Consider the following 24,032-nt stretch of genomic DNA (forward strand, 5'->3'; position numbering starts at 1 on the left):
TCCAAACTGTCCCTTTAATGTCTGTGTTAGTGTTTGCACCAACCTTCGCTAGTTTTAGGGAGACTTTGCTGTGTGTGAGTAACATATTCCAACCTTTCACTATCCTCCTCCTCCTGTGTTGGTGATGACTCCACCCTCCCTGCTGGTTTTGTCACTACACACCCACTCTGTGTTAACGGTCAGCTCTCATTAGGACATTTAATTTGGATGGAGCCCACGCTGTTGTCATTGTTAGTAAACGTGGGATACCACACATTCAGCATGTCACGATAAGAGAGGGTGAATCAGAGCGAGGTGCTAATGATGATGTGGAGAGAATTATGTTGTTTTTTTCCTCAAAGCTACTCAAGTGTTTTATGTAAATTCCATCATGATCAAAAAGTAAACAGTAGATGTTTCCAAAATATGTCTAATTCCTTAAACAAACAAAAGCAAGTCTAATTCTCCAACCATATATGGCAGAAATGAGTTGTTTTGATAACCGTGAGCGCAGATTAAATTAGTTTCTGGACAATAATATTGGGTCCAATTTGAGAGAAATAAAGCCCCATTTTACCCTAAATGGTGGTAATAATGTCATGAACATCTGTACAGTCTAATGCGATTAAACACAATAACATCTGGAACAAAATACTACCTTAACACCTTGCATCCATCAGCTTTTCTCTAAAGTCAGAAGACTGGATTACATCACTTTTCCTGTAGTGTATAGAGAGGGAGATATGGATCAGATCTTCTACCCTGGTATATGTACATACAGAAATTATATACTGCAATATTGATAAACTGTATATCATGATATTGTAAATGTTCAGGAGACATTTTGGCATGTCATGGCACGAAAAAAAACCCATTTGTAATTAATAATATGCTGCATTCCATTTCCAGAAGAACAAAGCGACCCAGTTCCAGTGTCCTGGTATTGTGCACACTGGCTCGCTGTCACCCTTAATGGAACTGAGCCATCGTTAATGAAATTTCTTTCATTTCTGCTGTGGAAAAGGTCTACAACAGGGCTGCTCAAAACCCAAAACTGCCAAAAAAAAAACTGAAGCATCTAAATGGAATTCAACCATAATTAATATATTTCTACTTGTGCTTTTCCTACAATGACATGCCAAAAAGTCTTCTGCGATCAATTTTTTTTCTATGAAGTAAAGCCGATGTCTGTTTTGGGCTAATCATGCAATTTAAATACTCGACACATGAAGGGGCTTCATCACATTAATTAAATTAAATTAAATCATACCAAAATCCTCATTCATTGCCGTGAAGTAGACCTGTGATTTCTGACTCCCAAAGAACTCACAACACTGTAAACTGCTCCTTTTACATTTTTGTCTTTGTTAAATTAGAAAAAGTAAAATGTTTGAGTAGAGATGCCCCGATCATTTGTATACTCAGCACCTCCAAACAGCCTTGCTTATTAAATCATTTCTGACAGACAGCCCTGAAGGTCCACCTAGTGGCCAGAGGTGGTATATCCTGACATATACAATATAATATATTACTTTACTGAATCTCCAGGTGATGTATTTCTGGCATCTGTCACTTTTTACAGACACTGTTTTGCTGTTTTAGTCGTCTGTCCACTGTGGTGTTTTAGTGAACTAATTACACTGCCAATATGAACATGCGTGAAAATAGCACTAGTCTTTTTTTTAGCGCTGGCACTTCAACTGCAAAATGCAGCATGGTTGAGGGAAGTGATGTATGGCTGCTCTCATTCATGATCCAGAGGAAAATATAGAAGAGCTATAACAGCTGCTATAACAAAACAAATAAAACTATAGATCATTGCTAATTGGGATTGGCAGCAGACGAACGTGATTGGGGCATCCCTAGTTTTGAGTAAACATTTTACTTTTCCTGATGCATTATAGCAGACATTTTTAAGGGAGTAATGAACACCGTTATGAGCCCTCAGGAGGAGAGAATCACAATTTTTTGGACCAAGCACCTGGAGAACAATGTTTTGTACACTGTGTTGGAAAGCAATGAGCAGGATTTCTTTTGTTAATCAGAGATATTAAAGGGACAGTGACCACGGTAAAAACAATCTGTGATGGCTGGGAAATTTATCTTGTCTCATGGTACCATGTATCCTTGTGTCACTCATCCCTACTGTTGTAACTTCAGTCATAGTAATACAACAAACGGAAATGTACATATAATTATGAGAAGTGTGTCATAGTACTAAAGCACACTCACAGTGGCTCTTATATCTGATAATTAGAGGAAAATACTTGCTCTAAGAGGTCATAAAAGGTTTTATTTTACATCACTGAAGTGAAATCATGCACTGAATGATGGCTGTTTTGGTGTAAACTACTCTGACCAACGGCGTGACTGTTTCGTCCACCAACCTTTTCAAGTATAGGACCCATTTCATGTGTATTTACTTCCCTGTACTACAGAACCAAGAGAAGAAGACATGTTTTTTGTTCCTCTTATTACTGCTGATTGAATTGTCGTCCTCTGTAAATAACCCTGACAAATCATTGCGTTCTCTTTCGGAGATGTCTGTCCATCTCAGAAAATACAAACATAGCCACTGTGAATAGACCAAAGCAATGTCGCACATTATATATTTTGCTCCTACAGATAACGATGCCTGTATATTAATGTTTGTGTGGATGTTTGTTCTGGTTCCTCAGTATAAATTTTATAATCCACAATATTTGTATGAAGACATTAAATGTATATTTTCATGCTGTACATTTCTTGAACAAACCTACTATGTTTTTAATTAAAAAAAGACAAAATTTAATAGCTGCGTGTGGTACATGGAGATTTCTTCAACTTCATATAACTGCTTTTTAAACCAGAAAGTTTTACAGTAGAGGCTGTTTCTCCCTTAGTTGTATTATTGTGCCAAATTATATGCACACCAATGCAATAGAGTTTTTGCAGAAATGAGACATGGACTAACAGTTTTATCTGGGTTGTAATTCTCTCCAATGGCAACCTTGATTATTTATTCTACAGTACTCATCTTGTTTACATCAGTGATGTTTTTCAGGTTTGTGGTTTCCTTCAGAGATGTCTCTGTGCAGCTCACGTCTGCCCTCTGCAGGTCAACATTTAGATTTCAAGCCAATGTAACATCATGGAGTCAGACTTTTTTTGTTTTTTTTTACATGTTCAGTCCACAGGGATTTTAAAGGCACTCAGGTTACAGTTTGTCATCGGGGGCAGACATGCACTGCCAACACATGACACATCTACTTATTTTTTTGAGAGGATTGGATGTCAATACAACATAAAATGTAAAAAGAAAATCATGTTCTTGACAGGCGTTGGCTCCTGGGTTGTGATAAAGTGAAATATTAAGGCATCAGGAGCACCATGGTTTCATGATTTCAGGCTCAAAGAACACAAAGTTCATTTACTGTAAATGTCTTTTGCTGCATTTGTCTTTACTACAGTATTCCTCTAAAGATTAAGCAAATGAACGAATGTATTAAAGGGTAATTGTGGTAGTTTTAAACCTTCGCCCTTTATTTATTTATTTACATATTTTGGGGTCTAAATGACTACAAAAAGATGTGGAATTCGTCCAGTAGGTCACAGCTGTGCCATTGTAACTGTGAGTGGCTGCTTAAACATGTTAGATTGGATCTGAACTAACCCTTTAAACACCGCTGTTCCAGCTCACACTAAAACAATTTAAAAAAAGATGTTGTTTGACGTTGTGGAGAAGTGCAAGATCACAGGATTTGAGTCCTTCATTGTTAAACAACCAACGTCGCTGAAGAAAATCTGACATGTCTCAAGCAAAAATCATATTCAGAGACAAGGTAACTTATTAAAGTTCTATTCGTGTTTGCTGCCTTCCTTCCTCTCTCTCATGTATCCTGTGTTTTCCCGGAAGTTACAGGAAATAGCGGCTATTAGAAAAGCTATACTATTACAGGTATTAAACACCAAAATGATGCGGTAATAGAAACTAACTGATCGAGGCAACGGTAGACCAGCAGCTTCTGTGGACTGCCAGATGAAATTACTGGTTTTGTCAAAGGAATGTGGTGGATTTCAGGATTTCCTTAGTGACCAAAGCAGACATGTCAAATTCTACAGGTTGTTGTGCATGATGACATCTTTGATCGCAACAGTCCTACTCAAAACTGGTGGAAACGTGGTCTGGTTTGCTAGATAGCACCAAGGTTCCAAGATTCTTGAACTGAACCAGTTCAAGAACCAGAGCAAATGGAAAACTGACTGCAGTTGAAAAAACAAGCACTTTTTGTAGATGTACATTGTCCCCACGGATTACACTGCAGCCCATTTCACAGCAGCAGGAGTTTCTCCTTACTTCCATTTTACACCGCATGCAGCACAACTGCCATAGGTCTGCATTAATTACAATGGTAGCAGACTGCGTGTATTAACACCAGATGCGAATGCAACAGATATAGAATAGAGTTCTGTTTTTGCTGCAGCACACAAAATAATGTCAAAACACTGCTTTAAAATGATGTCCTGTGTGTTATCTGATTTTTTTCATCGTGTGTGTTTCCTGTATGTTTCCTGGCTGAAAATAAACATGAATATATACCTTTCCTATCTTATTCTGTGGAGATACTGGTTGAATTTGAAAATATATAAGTGTTGCACACTGGGTTGAATTCAGTGCATGATATCATTCAGGTCGTCCCCCGTTCACACTGCTTAGCAACTAATCCTAACCCACAAACACCCTAGCAACCAAGTGCACCCTACTCTCAGCACATCCTATTTGTTTTCACACCGTAGTTGAGTTAATTCAGTTCAGAAATGGACGAGGAAAGAATATTGTCGTGATGGAGAAACATTAAGAGCTCTATGTCCCGCAGAACCGGCGTTGTAATGACAACCATAAAAAAGATGTCATTTGGTGTGCTGTTGCCATCGCTGTTGGAGCTTCTGGTACATATTTATTCTTTATTTAATAATATTTATTTTAATGGGAAGAAGTCAATTCAGGCAGGCAAGGGTTTCTTCTCTTCTACTTGTTGTACGGCAGTCGGTGTAAAATGACATGCAGGTCGACGTGCTGCATGCGGTGGAAAATAGCAGTTACTCTTTCTAGGGTCTACAGGGCAGAGGGTGTCACACACTGTACAGATTGTAAAGCTCCCTGAGGCAAATTGCGATTTGTGATACTGGGTTATACAAATAAAATTTGACTTGACTTTATACCCCAAAATACGTAAAAGGCTTAAGAAATGCCAGAATTACCCTGTAAGTGGCATGATCTGCTGGTTTAGGCCATTTTTGTTTCTAGTAAGCTGCTCAACAGTCACCAGTGTCCATGTCATCAGGTCAAACTTCAACATGAATGGCAAAATTACATACCTGACCTCAGAGCACATCTGTGTGTTCGGGCTGCAGTTCAACTGTCTCTGTCTTTGTGTTAGTCCATTTCTCTAAATTCATGAAGAGTGTCTCGAGTCTCCTTTCAAAGGTTTTTGGGGACTTTGACCACAAACACCATGGGGTCTTTGGCCTTGTTGCTGAAGGCTTTCCGGATGATGTCGACAGCATGCTGATGGGTCACTCCTTGCAGGGAGACTCCGTCCACAGACACCAACTCAAATCCAGCCTGAGGACACGAGAGGCAAAGTCTGAGTCTGATACAGTACAAACACATCAAAGGACAAACACTCAGCACAAAACGTATGTCTGCGTGTGTCACCGGGGTATTTGCAGGTCTTCACTGTGCACATGTCTGAAACATTTATTCTCGCTTGCCAAAGGTAGTTTTGTTGGTTATAAAATGTTTTTTATGAGACTGCAGGCTGTCAGGAGACGTTATACACACATAAACCTAAACGTGGGATTGCTGCATTAAATCTTTTGCTGTGGAGTTTCAGTCGGCACCATCAGACCTGCTGCAAACACAGTCATCACTGCAGCTGCTAGAGCTAGGAAGCTCATCATCTGATAATTCACTCATGTAGATTTTGGCAAAAACTAATTAATTTATCATTTTTAATTGGTTAATCCCCTAATCCATTTTCTGCTGTTTATCTGGTTCCAAGTTGTGTTAATCCAATTAATTATATCATTTGGAGTTATTATTGTATATTGCTGGAAAGTGCACATAAATTATGTTATGAAAAAAACCTTATAATGGTTCCCCATCATGTTTCATACATGATTGTGTGAAGTATTAAATTGAATTTGGTGAACCCTGCAGGAACCTGTGACCCGGTGACTTTTTTCTCACCTTGAGCACATCACAGGTGGAGGCAGCTCCTCCAGGAAAGATCTTCTCGATCTTCACCACCGGCTGAACCTTTGACTCCATCCCACCAGATATACTGATGCCTGAAAGATCAAAACAACATGAGCGGGAATCAGTCATGCCTAACGTTGCACAGCTGGTATTCTGCAGTGATGTTTATATATTTTTAATTTAACATTTAGCATTATGTTAGCATTGGGAGAACACTGAACGTCATACAGCCCACAACACTGACGACTCATTACAGTATTTTGTTGGGCTGCAACTAACTATTATTTCCATCATTGATAAATTTGTTGATTATTTCTCGATTAATAGATTAGTTGCTAGGTCCATTAAAGTCAGAAAATGGTAAAAAATGTGGATCAGTGTTTCCGAAAGTCAAAGATGACGTCCTCAAATGTCTTGTTTCGTCCACAACTCAAAGATACTCAGTCTACTGTCAGAGAGAAGTGAAGAAACTAGAAAATAATCACATGTAAGAAGCTGTAAACAGTGAAATATCTTTTTTCTTAAAAAAATACTCAAACCAATTCATCAATTATTCTAAATATTTGATCATAAATAATAGTAAAGAAGTGACTTTTAAAATAATTACTGTTAACTACTAGCAGAACTTGCATATGTGCATTGAGTGTCTCTAGAAGTAAGTGTGAAAATGTTTTTTGTAATTTGGATGAACTAAACCTTTAAATGATGGTAAATTGTATCTATTTACAAAATGACTCCGTGCGCCCAGATGTTAATTCTTTCCCAATCGAACACATTTACCCAGTGACTGTTTGGTCTTGGAGATGCAGACAGTCTGGAGCTCATATTCCTGTTCAGGCTCGGAGCCGTTGAGTCCGTTCTCTGGTGCAGCCTGATGTCCGTTCATCCGTTCGCTTCCCACCTGCCGATCTGCACTTGAGCTGAACACCTGCGACAACAAGGGCCGACTCCTGCGAGCAGCACTCTGCAGCGTGAACACACTCTCCTTACTCCTGTCTCCACTCTTCTCCTTTTTGCTTTTGGAGTGTCCGTTTCTGGACGGGGACCTTCCTCTTTCCGAAGTCGAGTGCAGTGAGACTTCGTCAAAGTGCACAGAGCGAATTGTGCCGATGTCCGTCCGCAGCGGAGGGCGGGATTCATCACTGCGTGCCAGCAGCCAGTTGGGGAGCATGGCGCTAGAAGAGAAGGATCTGAGCTCTCTGGAATCTGCGTCATATCCATCCACTGGTATGTCCAGCAGTGGGGTGAAGGACCTGGACGTATGGGGCCTCTCTCTGGACACTCGGGGCCCAGACAGACTGAGCTTCTCCAGCGCCTCCAGCAGGTGGCTCTCCCTCTCCACCTCCTCCACATTATGGAGTTCAAAACCTCCCCTGAAATCTGGAGGAAAACACAGCAACTTTTTATGTGTTCTGCACAATTTTAAGATAAAAGATAAAAAGTCACACATGAAAAAATAACCATGGTGAGATACTAAGTCAAAATGTCTACTTAATATCTCATAATTTAACTTATTAACACTGTTAGTGTGTCAGAATTTTTATTTATCATGTCATGAGTTCCACAGGGCTGACATCCTCCTCAGAACATAACAATCAACAACTGCAGAAAAAACATTAAATTATTTTGTTTAGCTGTAACAAAAAAGCAGCCTCTTAGGAAAAGTAAAATAACTGAAAGGTACGTACCAGGGATCGGAGTGATGAGGCGCCGCTTGGGTGCGCGACCAGATGTGGGCGAGCGAAGAGGAGGAGTTCGGACTACAACACGGAGGAAACGAAAAATCTAATGTTACAGAATAAAGTGCAACTAAGACTGTACAGAGCTGATTTGTGTGTTTGTTAAAGCTGCTGCTCCTAATTCAGCTTTTTTTGGCACAAAATCACACAGATTCTGACATTCAGCGTGTGTTGCACTCACTTGAACGATACTTGAGGATGTCGTAGGCCTCAACTTCGATGTGGGTCACCATGTTGTTGAACGCACTCAGGTCAGACGGAGGAAGCAGCATCCTGGGAGACAAGAAAATGCTGAGTCATCCTCATTGTTGTGTCAGATTACAGAACATTTTTAATTAGTCATCGGTGGTTTATTGTGGAACATTTGGATTTGAGGAGATTATCCTGAAAAATACTTAAATCTCCGTCTGGCACAATTTGGAATACCACTGTTTCTCTGGCTGGATTTTACACAAGAGCCGCTGAAGTGGCAGAAGTATTTACATGCAGGCAGAAAGAAAATCGTCATGTTTACACGTTCCTGTATATATTTTAGCAGATATTAAACTCCAATTGTTGTGAATATCACCATTTTGAGATCATGATTTATCTTATTATCAATAATTGAATCATTAGCTGTATTAATGTAGGCTTTGGAGTTAATATCTTGAAATTATTCTCCTTTTCTTTTCCTCCGTCTCCTTACCTGACCTCCCTGAGCAGCAGCAGCTTTTCAGGCCCGTCCAGCACGACCAGCAGGTGGCGTATCAAGTTCTCCACTGATCGCTCGGCTATGTACTATTAAGAGTAACAATAAAAATCGTTGAGTCATTTTCCAGCTGATAATTTGACTTTAACTAAGACCTGATATATGAAGTATGTTGTGAAAGAATTGGTTGATCAGGATTAACACGTCTAAAGACTACAATATTTCAGTCTGTCTGCAGCTGTGAATGAAGCTTCTTACCCTTCGGCATGTCTTCATCACAGCAGCCACCTCCTCCTCAGTCAGTAGCCTGCGGGCCATGTCCTCCACCACTCCCAGCATCTCTGAATTTGGCACCGCACTGACCTCTGGAAACATCACAGGAGAGAATCAGTGTTAGGTCGTGATGTATGATCTTAAAAACCTCTCTGCAGCTCCACTGACTTCAGTTTTTAGTATAGTGTTAATATAAAGAAAATTTAACCTTTATGCTTTATGCTTATTATTTTCATTCTTATTAACAGTGACAATTTATCATACTAACAAGTTGTCTCTGTATCTAAAGTCTGATATATCTTATTTTTTTCTGTGTCATAGAGCTCCATTGTCGTCCCAAAACTATTAACTAGTGAGTCAAACTGATGCATTAGGTGACACTGTGTAGTTTATTTTGACTCAATCCCACATACACCATCCTGCAGAGCTGGATTTCTGAGCCACTGATTTCCTGAATCGGTTCCTGTTGTTCTTTTTGTCATTTGCCTGAGTAAGATCTTGTAGATCAAAACGATGCCTTTTAAGAAAATGTAAGAAAAGAGAAAATATTTATTCAGAGCCTAAAGAGTTTGAGGCTGAGAACCTAAGACTGGGTTGGGGGATGAAGAACTGAAAAACACGCTGTTGGTCTTTTCATTAGATTATTTAACAATTTGAAAAGATCTAGAACAATGGCCGCTTTACCTTTTTGTAATCTCTGGTCTTATATACTGCACATTTACAGCGATGTATCAGTTTTTGTGTTATTGTGTGAAGGGTCGGAAGTTTTCCACACACGGATCATACAGAAAATCATCTAATTTATGGCAGTGGAGAAAACATCTATAATGCACTTTAAGGATGCAAAAACACAGCTACCTTTACCAGGGGACTTGGATCGCCCCCTGGAGGCGTCCCTCTTGCGTCCACCCCTGAATAACAAGTTGACGAAGGTCTTTGAGCGCTGCAGGGTGCTCTTCTCCTCTGGGTCCTTCCCCTTCTGCTTCTTCTCTTTCTTCTGCTTGATCTCTGTGATTGGATAGCAACAGTGGGTCTTTATGCAGTTCAACCGTTCTATCCATTTATGTTACCTGCTCTCTCCTCGCCTCACCTGCCACGGTGGTTTGGCTCTGGGACCTGCTGATCGGTCGGCTCGGCCTGCTGAGAGCCAGCAACACGGCTGTCTTCGGGGACTCCTTCCTCCCTCTGGACTCCTCAGCACGGATCACTGTGTCTCTGAGCAGAGTGGTCCGTCCCAGGCTGCGAGTGGTTTCCGCACCCGTCCTCTGAGAGGGAAGGTCTGTCTGGATGGCGGTCTCAGTTCGCTCCGACTCAGACCTGAACAGACAAACTACCACGATCACGTCTGGTGTAGTTTGCAAACATACACATGCTGCTTTTGAACCCCAAAGCTGTGCAAAGAAACTACAGATTGTTCAGATTATTTGAAGCGTGGTTGTATGAGGTATTTATCCACAGTCAGTGTATTACCTACAGAAGATCGAGATCAACATGTTCCCAGTTTGGAGAAGTACAGAGGAGTACTAGTGTAGGGAGCTAAGCAATGTACTGCTATGGACAAGGTCAACAGCAAAGCTACAAGTTTAAGTTTAAGTGTACACTATATTTATTTATATATTCACCTCCACAATGTAATACACTGACTATCTATAACTATCTAATAAAACCCCACTTCAAGATATCCAACCAATCTCTTTAAGAGCCCAGAACAAGTAAAAGGTTCTATATTTTTACTTGTGTAGTTGTTTTGTCCCCGTATTTCTTATTGTTGCCTCAAGATGAATTGCACAAATTTGGAAAAAAAACAGCAAGCTGACCCTGACCTCTGGTCCTCAGTGGAGATGCAAACATCCACCATATCTGAACCAAACGGCATGCTGGGAGGGAACATGACCTGCGACAGGCCGCTCAGAGAGCTGACCGGTGTCCCGGACGACAGAGAGGAGGCTGACGAGGTGGACTCTGAACCCTGGGAGGAAGACTTCTGAGTACCGTTGGCCACTGAGGAAGAACACAAAGAGATCATCTGGCTCAAATGTATCCGAGCTTATCAACAAGTGTCCCAGACAAAAACACAGGCAGAAAGGCTCACATGACACTGTAGATACATACGCTTATTGAGCCACCTGTATTCTGCCACCATCTCCTTATAAGCAGGGTATCGTCCTGCTTCCTGTGAAGATATGGCCACAGATATGCAAATGAGATACAGTGGAGACCTTGAAACTTTTATGGGATCGCTATATTTGATAAAGAGTAACCCTAGAAGCACACAGAGATCCAAAACCAAACACGTCCTCCTACTACAGAGAAACACATTTCCCTTCTTGAGTTCATAATAACCTTTGACGGTTGGGATGCTTTCTGACTCTAATGCGCGGGTCAAAAGCGAGGGATCCCGAGACAAAACTCGCACAAAACACGGCTCTAAGCTTTGATCAGCACCTGATCCCAGCTGCCTGGTGAATAATGCACACGGCCTGGCTATTTTTCACAGCGCGAAACCCAAGCTCCGACAAGTAAAGTGAGCGAGGAATATTACGACTGCGTGCCAGCTGTCGGCCCTGCCACACAAACCGCCGCCGTAGTCAGGCACTTAGTGTTTGGTTTACGTGTGTGTAAGAGAATTAAAGATGAAAGGTAGGAAACGGGTCAGAAAGTTGATGCACATCAGGTCATCTAACCGAGGCAGTGATAAAATAACAGACACGCTTTCTAATAACAAAGAGTCGATATGCAACGTGACACTTCAGCACCAAACATCCCCACATTCAACTGAGACAACTTTACTGTACTTCTGCTAACTAAGTTACACAAGATGAGTGCTTACACTTCTTGTTAACCATGTTTTCCAATAGAAACATCCACAGTGTACTCCACATTTTTATATGAAACTGGAGTATTTTACCCCTTAGAAAACGGTTTCTATTGATGATGACTTCATTAATTCTGAAAAGATGTTCTTGAACAAATCGATGACATAATTGTTCAAACAGTTATGATGCATTCTAAGTAGAGATAATCCACCAAATATTCCCCCAAATCTATGAATACTCCTGAGAGTCCTCTTTTTCTGTGCTGGGGGATGCATTTTATTAAAGTGAGTGTGTGGGTGTCACAACGTGGATAAGTAGAGTGTGAGTTCATGCCTCTCGAAGCCCTCAGCTTTTATTCAAGAGAGGAACCTTTCCAGTGTTAGTCCTTTTACAGTTTAGTAAACGGTACCAGCAGGGCTCTGTGCTCTGGTGCAGGGACAGTAGACGTTTTATTTTCAATGCATTGTGTTGCCATTTCCATCTGTCAAATCTGTGACATATTGTACACCTGTCTATGTTTTTTTTTAAAGATGACTATTCTGACCATTTGTCTTTTAAAAAACAGTTTGACATCATATATGTGCCCTGGAGGTTGAAATTTCTTTATTTTAAATATAAAAAAGTACATCTGAGTCAAGCTTCTACACCAATCATATTTCTCTTTATATTTACTCCCGTTTCAGCTGGACCCACTGACAATTTTCTTTTCATGCTGTCTTTAAATACTGTTTAAAAAATGAAATAGACATATACTAACTGGAAAACTTTTTCTGTAATATACAGTTATGCCAATATTTCCTTAAAAAAATGGAAAAAGGAAACAGGAGGCAAATCCAGTGAACTCTGCACGAATACACGGATTCTGCTTCTAAATCTGTAATTTCAAAATTTTACGAGGGAATTGCAAAGAGGAATTACCACAAACCATGATGAGAACCATAAAAAAAAAGAGAGAGAGATTGTAAAAAGAATAAAAAAACAACAACTAGTCAGCAATGGGAAAATGTCTCAAAGTATTTTTTTCTATTTCATGTTCTACATTTTGGAGTGAGTTCTGTTGGAAAAACCTTTTTTCATTCCTCCTAAACTGGAAACATATTGATAGACCCAACATGTCAAAGTTACTCTGAGGCAAATCACAACCACATTTTCTGGATCTGTCCAAAGATACAAATGTTTTGGAGAGAAATTTGGAGAATCGTGCAGCATATTCTTGGGCTGCAGATCTCACTGACATCCATCTAACTTAATACGGGCCGAAAGGAATAACAGGAAATGACAAAAACCTCCCGAAAAGATTTACTGCAGGAGCAAATGGTTGCATGCTGGCCCATCTACACTACATAACTGGCTCAAAATACTGAAGGAGATTCGTGAGATGGAAAGACGGTTTTTCCCACTGAGTCTGAGAAATGATTTGTACATTCCAGAATGGATATTTACAAGAATTAGGAATGTGGCTGCACCTCACTGTAACATTACAGTCTTTCAGAGGCCGAAACAGGCCAGTTTTAAAGACAGAGTGAAGATACTGGTATCATATCAAACTATAAGACCTGTGGCATCCTAGAGGGTTAAATAACACTCCACAGTTGGGCAGAATTTAGGCGAGGGAAAAACTAGCATGGCCAAATTTAAATGGGTGCTTTGGCCTCTCACCTCAAGACATCTGAAAGAAAATGGCTTCTATGGCTCCCCTTTACAGACAAACCCACTTTACTTTTTTAGCCCACTTTTTTTAGACTCACTGTACAAAATGACCTACAGTAACCTCTAGGAAAATCACAGCTGCATGAAACTTCACAACCACAAACTAAAGACCTGAGCCATCCAGAGGATCTATGGTTTTCCTAGACATATTGTCGATAAGGGTGGGTCTCCAGAACAGAGGTGCTCGCCATCCAGTCACAGAAGAATGCAAATCTTACAGAAATCTCCAAATGGCAGAAGTCTGGGATGATTTTTTTTATGTGGTGTTCCTCAAGGTCTAGTTTGGAGGGATTTCAATTCTCGAGTGGTTAAAAATGGTTAAATTCTGCACCAAATCTCACCTTGATGGTCAGCATGATGTGTGTGTGACTCTTCAGCACCTCCACAGCACTACTGTGGCTGATGTCCTCAAAGCTCACTCCATTGGCAGCAAGGATCTGGTCCCCCATCTTTATTCCATTCTGCTCAGCCAGACCACCAGGATCCAGTCTGAAACAACAAGAAACAGCTCAATAACTCTGATGAAGTGATGAAGAAAATAAAGCCTGTATATCAGTGGCATGGGAACACACTTGGAGACATAGATGCCCAGACCAAACTCTTTTCCCCCCCGTATGTTGAAGCCCAGGCAGTAGTCGTCTGAGGTGGTGTAAAGGTGGACGATCCTTTGTAGGGCGCTCCCTGAGCTCGTCTCCGAAGGCGTCCGTCCACTCTCTTCCACCACCATACGCCTGTGTATCAAGTCAACCCTGGAAGATTTTCCAGTAGGTTAGAGTCTGATATTATTTTAATAAACTGAATTAAAGGGATAGATCAGATTATTTGAAGTGGGGTTGTATGAGTCAGGTATGACAGGAGATGGCAGTAAACATGCTCCCAGTTTTGGAGAAGCAACAGTAGTACCGGCTAAGCAATGTGCTGCTGTAGACAGGGTCAGTAGCAAAACATATAAACATATATGTTTATATATATAAACATACACATAAAAAATTAATTGCAGTTAGCGTGTACATTATATTTCAAATATTTGCACTGGTTTACCTTGTTTTACCTTTTCAAATGGAAAACCACCATAATGCAAGTCAAAAATATCACTCTGTACAGAGCTGCCAGACTCCACTGGAAAAAAAACAGTAATTTTATCTAACAGAACACAGGAGTTGCTGCTTTACTGCTGCATCTATCAGTTAGTTTGTTTATTATTGTGACTTGAGTGGATCTGAACAAATCCTGTAAAATCCCCAAGTCACACAAAAACGCATAGAAACTAACAGATCAAGGCAGTGGTAGACCAGAAATTCCAGTGTTGTGCGAGATAAAATTGCCGTTTCATCGAGGGAGAGAAAGGAATATAGCTGCTTCAGTTCTCCCTTCAGAAATGGCTGTCTAAAAAAATCTGCCTTTGTAAGAATCCTTTCCATATCGTTGTTCCATTAGAGTCTGCGCACCTAATTTTGAATCATTCTGAGCATTTCCATCAAAAATAAATTTGTATGGAACTTGGAAAGGTGGTTCCCAGCTGTTTTCTTTAGGTGTCATATTGTACAGGTTATTGTGCATGGTGCAACGGCCTCTGTTGATGATATCCTTAATTACGATGGTGCTACTAAAAACTTCAGTTTCCTCTCGGAGAAGGCAGTTTGACAGCAAGGTAAAGTAGTGAGAATAGTCTAAATACAGCACATGCTTAAAACTAATATTGATTATTTTAAGGTGGCTAAAATACATTTTGCTGCTGACCCTGTCCACGCCCATTCATCGCTTAGTTTCCTACTGCTTTTACAAACTGGGGGCATGTTGACCGCCATCTACTGTAGACAAGTGATAATGGATAAATACTTCATACAACCCCACTTCAAAACATGTAAACTATCCCTTTAATATTAACATGAATAGCTCTGTCTCACCAGGTCGTCTTCTCCTTGGAGTAGCGGATGCCGGGGACTTTGCCAACACGTCTCACCACCATCCTCAGCCTGTTGTTGCCTGTCAGGACCTTCACAGCGCTGCTCATTGTGATGCTCTCCAGGCTGATGCCATTCACCTCCACCAGTTTATCACCTACAAGTAGGCCCGCCTCCTCTGTGATCAAACAATCACAAGAGCAATAAACAAACATCTGTTACAACAGTTATATCATAACATCACATTATTTCCACACAGCAGCAGGTTAGTTTACCTGCTGTACTGTTGTCCTCCACCTTACTGACAAAGATGCTGAGGCCATGTTCTGAGCCTCCACGCACGCTGAAGCCGAGCTTGCCGTCCACACTTTTATCCACTGTGATCGTGTGGAGGTCCTCGCTGTCATCTCCACCTAAAAATATCACATGGATGCTGTGTCAATGAGCCACTGATGCCACAGATCTCAGGGGAAATTCCTGCACCATAATTATTAAAAGGTCAAGCTTGTATCTGACTCCTCCATCTTATTTGACATTTCATAATATACAGCAGTGGTTTACTATCTTTGGAGCATAAACCCCGAGGGGGTTTTAAGATTATTTTACAGGGATGTCAGGTGGTTGGTATGATACAGGGTCAAAAGTCTAAATAGTTTCTTCTTATTTCTTCATTTTTTGTCTCTGATATATTGAGATATTAAACAATCTTTAGGCCTCCTCTGATGACTGAAACAACACATTTGAATCTTTTTTTTTTTTCACCCTGGGTTTTTCCTCTCAGACAATATAGAGGTTGCCTAACATATTGCTGGGGTTTGTGCACATGAGTGAAGTCAGTCTTCGGGGCTTTCTGGCTATTGCTATTTCACCCCAAACAATGATTTTTTCCCCCCCTAAACTTATCGAAGATGGGCTTTCTGGCAAAAAGATATGAAGGCTAACTTCTTGCAACAGGTCCACACACAACCTTAGAGCAGAGCTGCAGTGGCTCAACTGACTTTAAGACCTGACAATATGGGCAAAAACATTATTTATTCAGGATATGGTCAACTTTAGGCTATTTTGCTTCTATAACATGCCTGCTTCTTCTTCTTTCAGACTAGTGAAGAAAAATTTGTAAAATACACATTTAGGTGTTTGTTTTAGTTCAGATTTCTGTTCTGGAAATATACGGCAAATCAGCACAGATTTAATTAGATGATACATCACTTGCATTTTAAACAGAGAACTTAAGAGGAAGTTTCATGGTGCTTTTAGTTACAATTTTTACCCTTTCACCTTGTCTGTCAGAACATGGTTGGATATCTCTTCTCAAAATAAAATCTCTACTTCAATAGAATTTACATACATTAAACTTTCTAGTTTTATTCCTATCTATATTTTGAAGGCTTCACAGAGGAGTTTGTTCATATATATTATTTCTAGCCTAAAATATATATTGAAAACAGTTTGAAGTATTTTCTGATTTATGGAATTATAAAAAGAGATATTTGCCTCATTTTTTGTTTTTGATTGTTGCATCTGAGACGACAAAAATGTCAAGAACATTCAGCAAAACAGCAAGCGCATTCTGCTAAATTCATGAAAAGAAATACAAATAGTTGTCCTCTAAAGTTTCAGACTTATAAACTTTCACCAGTGTTTTCTCTATAGTTGTACAGTAGGTTGTAATCTGCGCTGCACCAGCAGCCAGCCCAACACTCCTTACCATCCACAGGAGAGTTGATGAGGATGACCCGGCCCATGGGTGAGGAGGATCGGATTCCACGCCGGCGCTGCTCCTTCTTCCGTAAGAGGTTGCGTGTAGCCGTGTGTGACCCCTGGGTCCCGGGGGTCTTCTCCCTGCGGGACGGGTCTGACGAGTTAGCCATGGAGGCTGGCGGGGTCCCCTTTCACACACACTCCACCGGGGGCTCAGCTCCGGGTGGAGGGGTCTACAGCAGCATAGAGCAGAAGGAAGAGGCGGTTTGGTGGCTGCATATTAATAAAACTAGACTGTGTTCATTATGTACAGTTAACACACACATGCATCATTAATTTTTATTAGCTTGCTAGCAGAGTGAAACTACAGCTTAATCCAACTCACAGGCTGCTTTGTGACATGATATCTGACTCTTTGGCTTCCTGGAGTCACACTTGGGTCCATTCCTGCCCATGTTGCATCTCTCTCACCTGTCTGAGTCTCACAGAAAAATCAACAGTTTGTGGATAAATAAACATACAAAGAATAAACACATTAAACATAATTGTCAAGGCTAAAGCTGCAATGATCAATCGATTATTAAATCAATCGCCAACCATTTTGGTAATCGATTCATCAGTCTGAGTACTTTTAAAAGAAACAAAAAATCAAAATTCTCTGATTTCAGCTTCTAAAATGTGAATATTTACTGGTTTCTTTCATGCTCTCTGACAGTAAATTGAATATTTTTGAGCTGTGGGCAAAACAAGACATTTGACGATGACATCTTGGACTCTGATCTACATTTTTCATCATTTTCTGACTCTCCACAGACCAAACAACTAAATGATTGAGAAAATAATCAACCGATTAATCAATGATGAAAATAATTACCGACTACATTTTTAACAAGTAATTAGTAACTGTATCATTCTATACTTTTATAGTAACCCTCCCAACCCTAGTTATAAATCATACTACTAAGACTAGAATAGTTAAAAGCAGTGTCTTTTGCGGTCTGTGAGGGGTCATGACGTGTCATGCCTGTGTTATAAGAGCATGACTTTAACTCTAAACTCTGATACTTTAGAGTTTTTGCGCCTCACATTGATTAAAGGACATTGGGACAACGAATATACAGCATTTGTCGGTGCAGGTGAGGTTAGAAATAGGATTTAATGGGTTTATTTAGCGCCGAGCTGACCCATTTAAGAGTCAGGATGTCACATGGTGCTGATACCATGGTAACATGTCACTAAACTTAAACCCGTGATAACACAGTGTGCCCTAATGTCGTCACCACGGGGTTCCCCCCAAACGTCTCCAAGGGCTTCAGCGCCCCGGACAGAGACGACAAACAGCGAACTGAAGACACGGTGGCGTCAAAAAGCGACATTTAAGCGTCTCATTGTCGAAACCAAGACAGATTTAACGAAGTTTATCTGCGAGTTAATTTACGTCTGCGTTTATTCCGCTACAGTATCTGACAATGTGGGAACAAATTTAGATTTTTAGTACATCATAAGACGCAAACAAAACACACTACTTACCACACATTTTATGTTTCAGTCAACAGGGCAGCTCCTCTCATATATTCCGCTTAAAACCCACCAGACAACAGATACTGACAGGAACAACAAACCGACAGGCGACAGAAAAAAAGCGTTGAATTCATCCCATATTATTTAAATCAACAAAATTAAGTCCAGGAGTTATCCTACCTGAGTCCATGTTGTGCAAACTGATCCAACGCACCTGCCTGGGACATTCCTCTGATGGAAGCCCCGCCCCTGCTCCATGATGATTGGCTCGACTGCAGACAATTGGGAGTATGTGATTGGACAACAAATATGCCAATCAACTGACACTGACAATTTACATTTTCACGACACATGAGTCTATCCATCCGTCTCTATCCATTTTATTCACTTTTAATTAAAGCATTTATATTATTTAATGTATATCATTTATTGTAAACAAATTACAGTGGACTAAAACTAAACTAGAAACTAGAACTAGGTGTGAAAAAAAAAACATTTTAATCAACAAATAAAAATTTAAAATAAAATAAAACAATAAAATAAAAATTTAAGGGAAGAGTCTTTAGTTGCAGTCTTTGTCAGTTTGGTAAAAATCTGCCAACACAACATATATAACTTTGTATAACTTTTTAAAGGAGACTTCTTCATATTAATCTTTTTTTCATTATTGAAATCCTTAAAGAACTTTCATCAAGGGACTTTGTACCGTAACATAAAATAGTTCTCAGTAGAACCCCCTTGATGGTGGCTAGATAAAACCCTTGGAATATAAACAGTTTCCCTGTAAAAACCCCTGAGTGTGTTCTAAATAAAATGTGAAATTAAACCTTGGAATATAAAAATGTTCTCAGTTGAACCCCCTGAGTGTGTTCAAGATAAAGCCCTTGGAATATAAAAAGGTTCTTGATAGAGCTCCCTTGGTCTGTTCTAGATAAAACCCTTAGTTTATAAAAAGGTTCTCCATAAAACCCTTTGAGTGAGAGGGCTCTAAGTGGAGCCATTATATCATAGAGGGGTTCTCTGTAGAAGCTTTCATGGGGGGTTCTAGGTGGGACCTTGCACAAATGGTTCTGGATATAACCCTTTATGTTGGGTTCTAGGTAGACCTCTCTGAAATGGTTCCAAAAGGCTTTAAAAAGGTTCTAACAAGAGCCAAAGAGAGTTATCCTACGGGGACAAGCCGAAGAACCTTTTATGATTCTAGTTATCATCTTTATTTCTACAACAGCTCACATAAATACAACTTAAATGTAATAAATGACTGATGACTCAGTAAATCCATTTTAATCAAAGTATTGATCATATTTATTGAACATCTGTGATTGTAACATTGAGGTTTGAGTTGGTTTTCAGTATCAGGTCTGTGTCCTCAGAGGTTTAGACACAAACTGTCATGAACAAACCAACGTTCACTACACAACAACCAAACAAAACTCTGAAACACATTAACTCACATATTCCTGATGATATGGAAGATTTAAAAAAAATAATAATAAATGTAAATTTTTCTAATTTATTGACTTTTTTGAATTTTCTTTGCAGCCTCCAGGACGGAAGAAAGAGCAGCTTTGTCCCCAAATTCCTTCTCTCTGTGCTCCAGTAGAATACCCTGAACGAGAAGGGAGACGTCAGCGTTTTCTGTTCTCATTCTGAGGCAACAAACGATGAAATTAACTGCATATAAGAACTCTGAAATGATTAGACTTTTTTTTATCACCTGCTTTTCCATTCCAATGACATACAGGCCACCAAGAATGAAGCCTTCTCCATTTTTGTTGCCTTGGTAACCATTCTTCTGAGCGTTCACCAAGTTTCGTAGAACACCGAGACGAACGAGACCCAGACCCAGACCCATTTTTCTGTGTTTGGGGCCGTAGAAAATTTGCTGCAAAGGAAGTAAGAACAGTGAGAGAAAACTGAGAAGATTAATTAGGTCTAATTAATAGATCCTTGCATAACCCTGTGTCCAAATACCTTGAGATCCACAAAGATCTCTCCATTAAAGTATGATCTGAAGTTCTGGATCTCTGTGCCGATGTCCTCCTTCACCACAGCGTACAGAGGGACACCGAGCTCGTCCAGCTGGGCCTTCAGAGAGGACAGCTCTGCAGCCTCCTGAGGAGAGAGCAAACACCAAATTTGTAAAAGACTACGAGAGAAATTCTGCAAATTTGAGATTTATATCTGCAGTCCACCATGTAAAATGTGTATATTGTTTTACTGCACTGCACTATTTTACTGCACTTATTTCATCTAATTTGTGAAGCAGCTTAAAATGTCCTGGATTGTTTTCCAAATAAAATATTAATGTTAATGATAAGTTTTACATCATTATTCTACTTTTGATTGATTTGATTTTTGCAGGAATCTGTACCAAGTGAAGATTTCTATAGAATCTGATGTGTTGCCTCATGACATTCATTCATTTAAAAGTTTTGATGCATTTTGCTTTTAACAAATTGTGCACCACCTGCGACATGAAAATTGCAGAAACCCATAGTCTGATTTTGATAAAAATTTCGATTAATTGTGCAGCCCTTCAAGAGATGGAGGCCGCAGTATTTCAGCAAGTCCCTAGCTCTGTTTTTTCTTATGGAGTCTGGTCCTTAAGGAAAAGTGAAGACAGAAAACTTTTGCAACTTATTTTATTATTTATATATATTTTTTTATTTTTTATTATTATACTTACGGCCACTGAAAATCCTTGTAATGTAACAATTTTGGAGGGAATTCACATCCATACAAGGCCACACCCTCTGACAAGAGATTTAAACTAGACATCACTTCTCTAAATGGTCACAAGCCAAAAATGTTGGGATCCAGTGGTATTCAGTGCCATTTCTGAAGACAGACTTTCCCATTAACACTGAAACTTCTCTAAAACATTTTCTCTTGATTGTATTACATGAATAAAGTGGGCACATGCACTATAATGGTTTTCCTTCCTTTGCCTTCTTTGTGTTCTTGTTTGATTCACCATTTTCTCAGAATTAATGCTGTAATAATATATGGCAAAATGTGACATTTGTATTTCAGTGCAGCAAACTAATCACAGTATTTTCCCCCTCACATTGCTGGTACAAATACTGAACTACATCCATGCTTGGCCACCACTCAAAAACACAAACACAAGCCAGACTGGCATCATCATCATTGCAAGCTGTCTGGTGTTGACAGAAAAACTGCAGCAGACAGGACAGATGAGAACAGATGTTGAACCTTTATGAGTTATATGCAAATAAAAGAGACAGATGTATCCTGTTTTTAAGTTTTAGCTTCTCTACCGCTACTAAGACATCCAATACTTTGTTTTGTTTTTCTACTTCAAAGCAACTAAAAGGGCAAATAAAAATGCATAATTTCAGTTTTAACAGATCCAGCTTACAACACTGAATATATCTAAAACTTGTAAGTACATGTACAGTACCTCTCTGCACAAAGCTCATCCAGGATGCCTCACGACCACAGTCACTGCTCCATTTCCCTCCCACAAAGTCTGACCTTTCACTGTCTTCCCATCTGCAGAATCAAACATAACATACAAACTGAACATAAGTTTGCTTTGTTGGAGAATCTAGAGGGCAAAGTTACATTTACCACAAAAAAGTTAGAGCTCCAAGGGTTAATAACCGTCGTAAACAGAGTTAATACAGGTTGTCTACAACTGTATCCCTGTTGTCTTACAGGAATGTAAACTAAAGAGCATGAGCCAACCACAAGAAACTGTTGGGTAGCTTTTGATGATATCACATGGTCTTCATCTCCGGAGAGACTTTGCCCAGTTGTAGAAGAATTGGAAACTTTTTTTATTTCTGTTTTTACGTGCTCACATAAGCAAAACGTCCTTTACAGCAGGGGTTCCTAATTTCTTTTATGTCAAGGACTCCCACAATAGATGCACATTAGAACGTAGACCCCCAATTACAGAGGATTTTGTCTTAAGGAAGTATTTTTTTTTAGATTGGAAGATTTAAAAAAATCTAGATCTCTGTAAATCAGTCAAAACAGTTTTTCTTTCCATGTTCCAACAAATGTGATAAAAGTGTTCTATTCCTCCTTTTGCTGGGGACCCCCTACAACCCACTCTGGGACCCCTGTTGGCTCCCAAGCCCCCAGTTTGAAAACCACAGGTTTAAAGGACTCAGAAAAAATAAAAAAAATATTAAAAACACAACTCATCTGCTGATAAAGATCCAGCTACTGAGTGGACCCCATGTGGTGAGTTTTTCCAGGGTCAAGAATGAAAATTGAACTTTATAATATATATTGAATGTGTAGAATATATACTGTATATTTATATAATAAATATTTAATGTCCATTTTGCTCACCTCCTGTTGTCATCTGTAGATCAGCTGCACCCAACTCCTCCAGACAGGCCGGGGCCGACTTCGTTAGGAACAAGTCAGTGTTGACGAAGACCAACGCAACCAACAGCGTGGCCACAACAGCCAGAGCCACACACCACACACTGAAGAGCTCCCCCTGCAGGATGAAGGACATAACCGGAAGGAGAGGGGAGAAAACAAACTTTACAAGTTTCATATAAAGAGGTTTCATAACACTATTCTTTTATTAAGCAAATAAAAGGCCACAGAAAAGCTTATTTAAAGGTGAGTCATATTCAAACATTACTGCACTACTACATCAAAACCTGCCTCCTCTGTGCAACTCTGTTTTTTCTCTTTTCCTGTTTTAACTTGTTCATTCAGCAGAGCTTTTACATCTCTAAACCCTGGTGGTGATATGACCTTTCACTCAGATTGACACTCTTTGCACACAGAGTGCAATGACTAAGCTCCCTTGATAAACAGAACATCTGCTTTGTCCGTTAACTGCATGTTTGATAAGGTCAACAATTTCAGTTGTATCACAAGACAATATTCACAATATAAATTTAAATGCAAACAAAACATCACACGTTTCTAAGATCTAAAGGGACAGGTTACCCCAAAATCAAAAATGCATATTTTTCTCCTTGCCTGTATTTCTTTTTATCAATCTAGCCTGCTCTTGTGGATATAAATGGCATGTTGATTTTGGGGTGAACTGTCCCTTTAAAATGATACTTATTAAAGTTGTTACAAAAACATGTAGATGGTATATTTGAAGGACTACGCCCTTCATGTGGGTGACAAACTTTATCAATTATACTGCAGCTGCCATCCTCTGCAGTAACGGCTGTTTTGCACTTAAAGTCAGGGTCAGGGTAAATATGCAGTTTAATAAGAAGAATCATAACAAAAACATAATTAAATGACCATTACTTATAAAGTGAATATACAAATGATGCTTTATCTAATGGAACCTTTTAGAATATTTAGGGGAAATTTGGAGACACATATAGACAAAGTGTAGTAAAATCTGCACTTAAATGTGCGCTTTGGATGTTTTTTTTTGTTTGTTTGTTTTTACACTAGTCTGAAAGAATAATTTGAAATTGACCAGCTTTCTGTAGTGTC

General features: G+C 39.6%; 1 protein-coding gene and 1 pseudogene across 3 annotated transcripts; both read right to left on the reverse strand.

The window, feature by feature from the left end:
- Positions 1 to 5,170: 5,170 nt before the first annotated feature.
- On the reverse strand, positions 5,171 to 18,789 carry LOC146312296 (PDZ domain-containing protein 7-like). 2 transcript variants are annotated; one of them, XM_084741112.1, is made up of 18 exons: positions 18,582 to 18,789; positions 17,437 to 17,526; positions 17,059 to 17,284; positions 15,626 to 15,763; positions 15,354 to 15,528; positions 14,019 to 14,195; positions 13,788 to 13,935; positions 11,033 to 11,093; positions 10,744 to 10,921; positions 10,011 to 10,237; positions 9,779 to 9,928; positions 8,906 to 9,012; positions 8,645 to 8,736; positions 8,141 to 8,232; positions 7,909 to 7,980; positions 7,001 to 7,600; positions 6,212 to 6,312; positions 5,171 to 5,584 (listed from the first exon to the last, which is right to left on the reverse strand). In XM_084741112.1, the coding sequence occupies exons 3-18, from the start codon at positions 17,219 to 17,221 to the stop codon at positions 5,441 to 5,443; spliced, it is 2,625 nt and encodes an 874-aa protein (XP_084597238.1). In that variant the 5' UTR covers positions 17,222 to 17,284; positions 17,437 to 17,526; positions 18,582 to 18,789; the 3' UTR covers positions 5,171 to 5,440. The 2 variants fall into 2 exon arrangements, with proteins under 2 accessions (XP_084597238.1, XP_084597239.1); XM_084741113.1 differs by having other exon boundaries at positions 17,437 to 17,532.
- A 1,274-nt stretch (positions 18,790 to 20,063) lies between these two features.
- LOC146312297 (peroxiredoxin-like 2A) lies at positions 20,064 to 23,073 on the reverse strand (annotated as a pseudogene). The gene is made up of 6 exons (XR_014772229.1): positions 22,902 to 23,073; positions 22,257 to 22,267; positions 22,000 to 22,146; positions 20,547 to 20,687; positions 20,290 to 20,457; positions 20,064 to 20,181 (listed from the first exon to the last, which is right to left on the reverse strand). The product of XR_014772229.1 is annotated as a peroxiredoxin-like 2A (transcript).
- Positions 23,074 to 24,032: the final 959 nt, after the last annotated feature.

Source organism: Lutjanus erythropterus, chromosome 17 (genome assembly GCF_056507025.1).
Source record: "Lutjanus erythropterus isolate fLutEry1 chromosome 17, fLutEry1.hap2, whole genome shotgun sequence".
Classification (NCBI taxonomy): Eukaryota; Metazoa; Chordata; class Actinopteri; order Lutjaniformes; family Lutjanidae; genus Lutjanus; species Lutjanus erythropterus.

What these genes read in the sequence shown, in the direction of transcription:
- LOC146312296 (XM_084741112.1), bottom strand. Translation starts at nt 17,221, where the DNA reads ATGGCTAACTCGTCAGACCCGTCCCGCAGGGAGAAGACCCCCGGGACC. An exon ending in ATCCAAGTCCCCTGGTAAAG is followed by an intron (nt 9,013 to 9,778) that starts GTAGCTGTGTTT and finishes TGATGTTTCCAG; the next exon opens with AGGTCAGTGCGGTGCCAAAT. An exon ending in CAAGACCAAACAGTCACTGG is followed by an intron (nt 6,313 to 7,000) that starts GTAAATGTGTTC and finishes TTGATCTTTCAG; the next exon opens with GCATCAGTATATCTGGTGGG.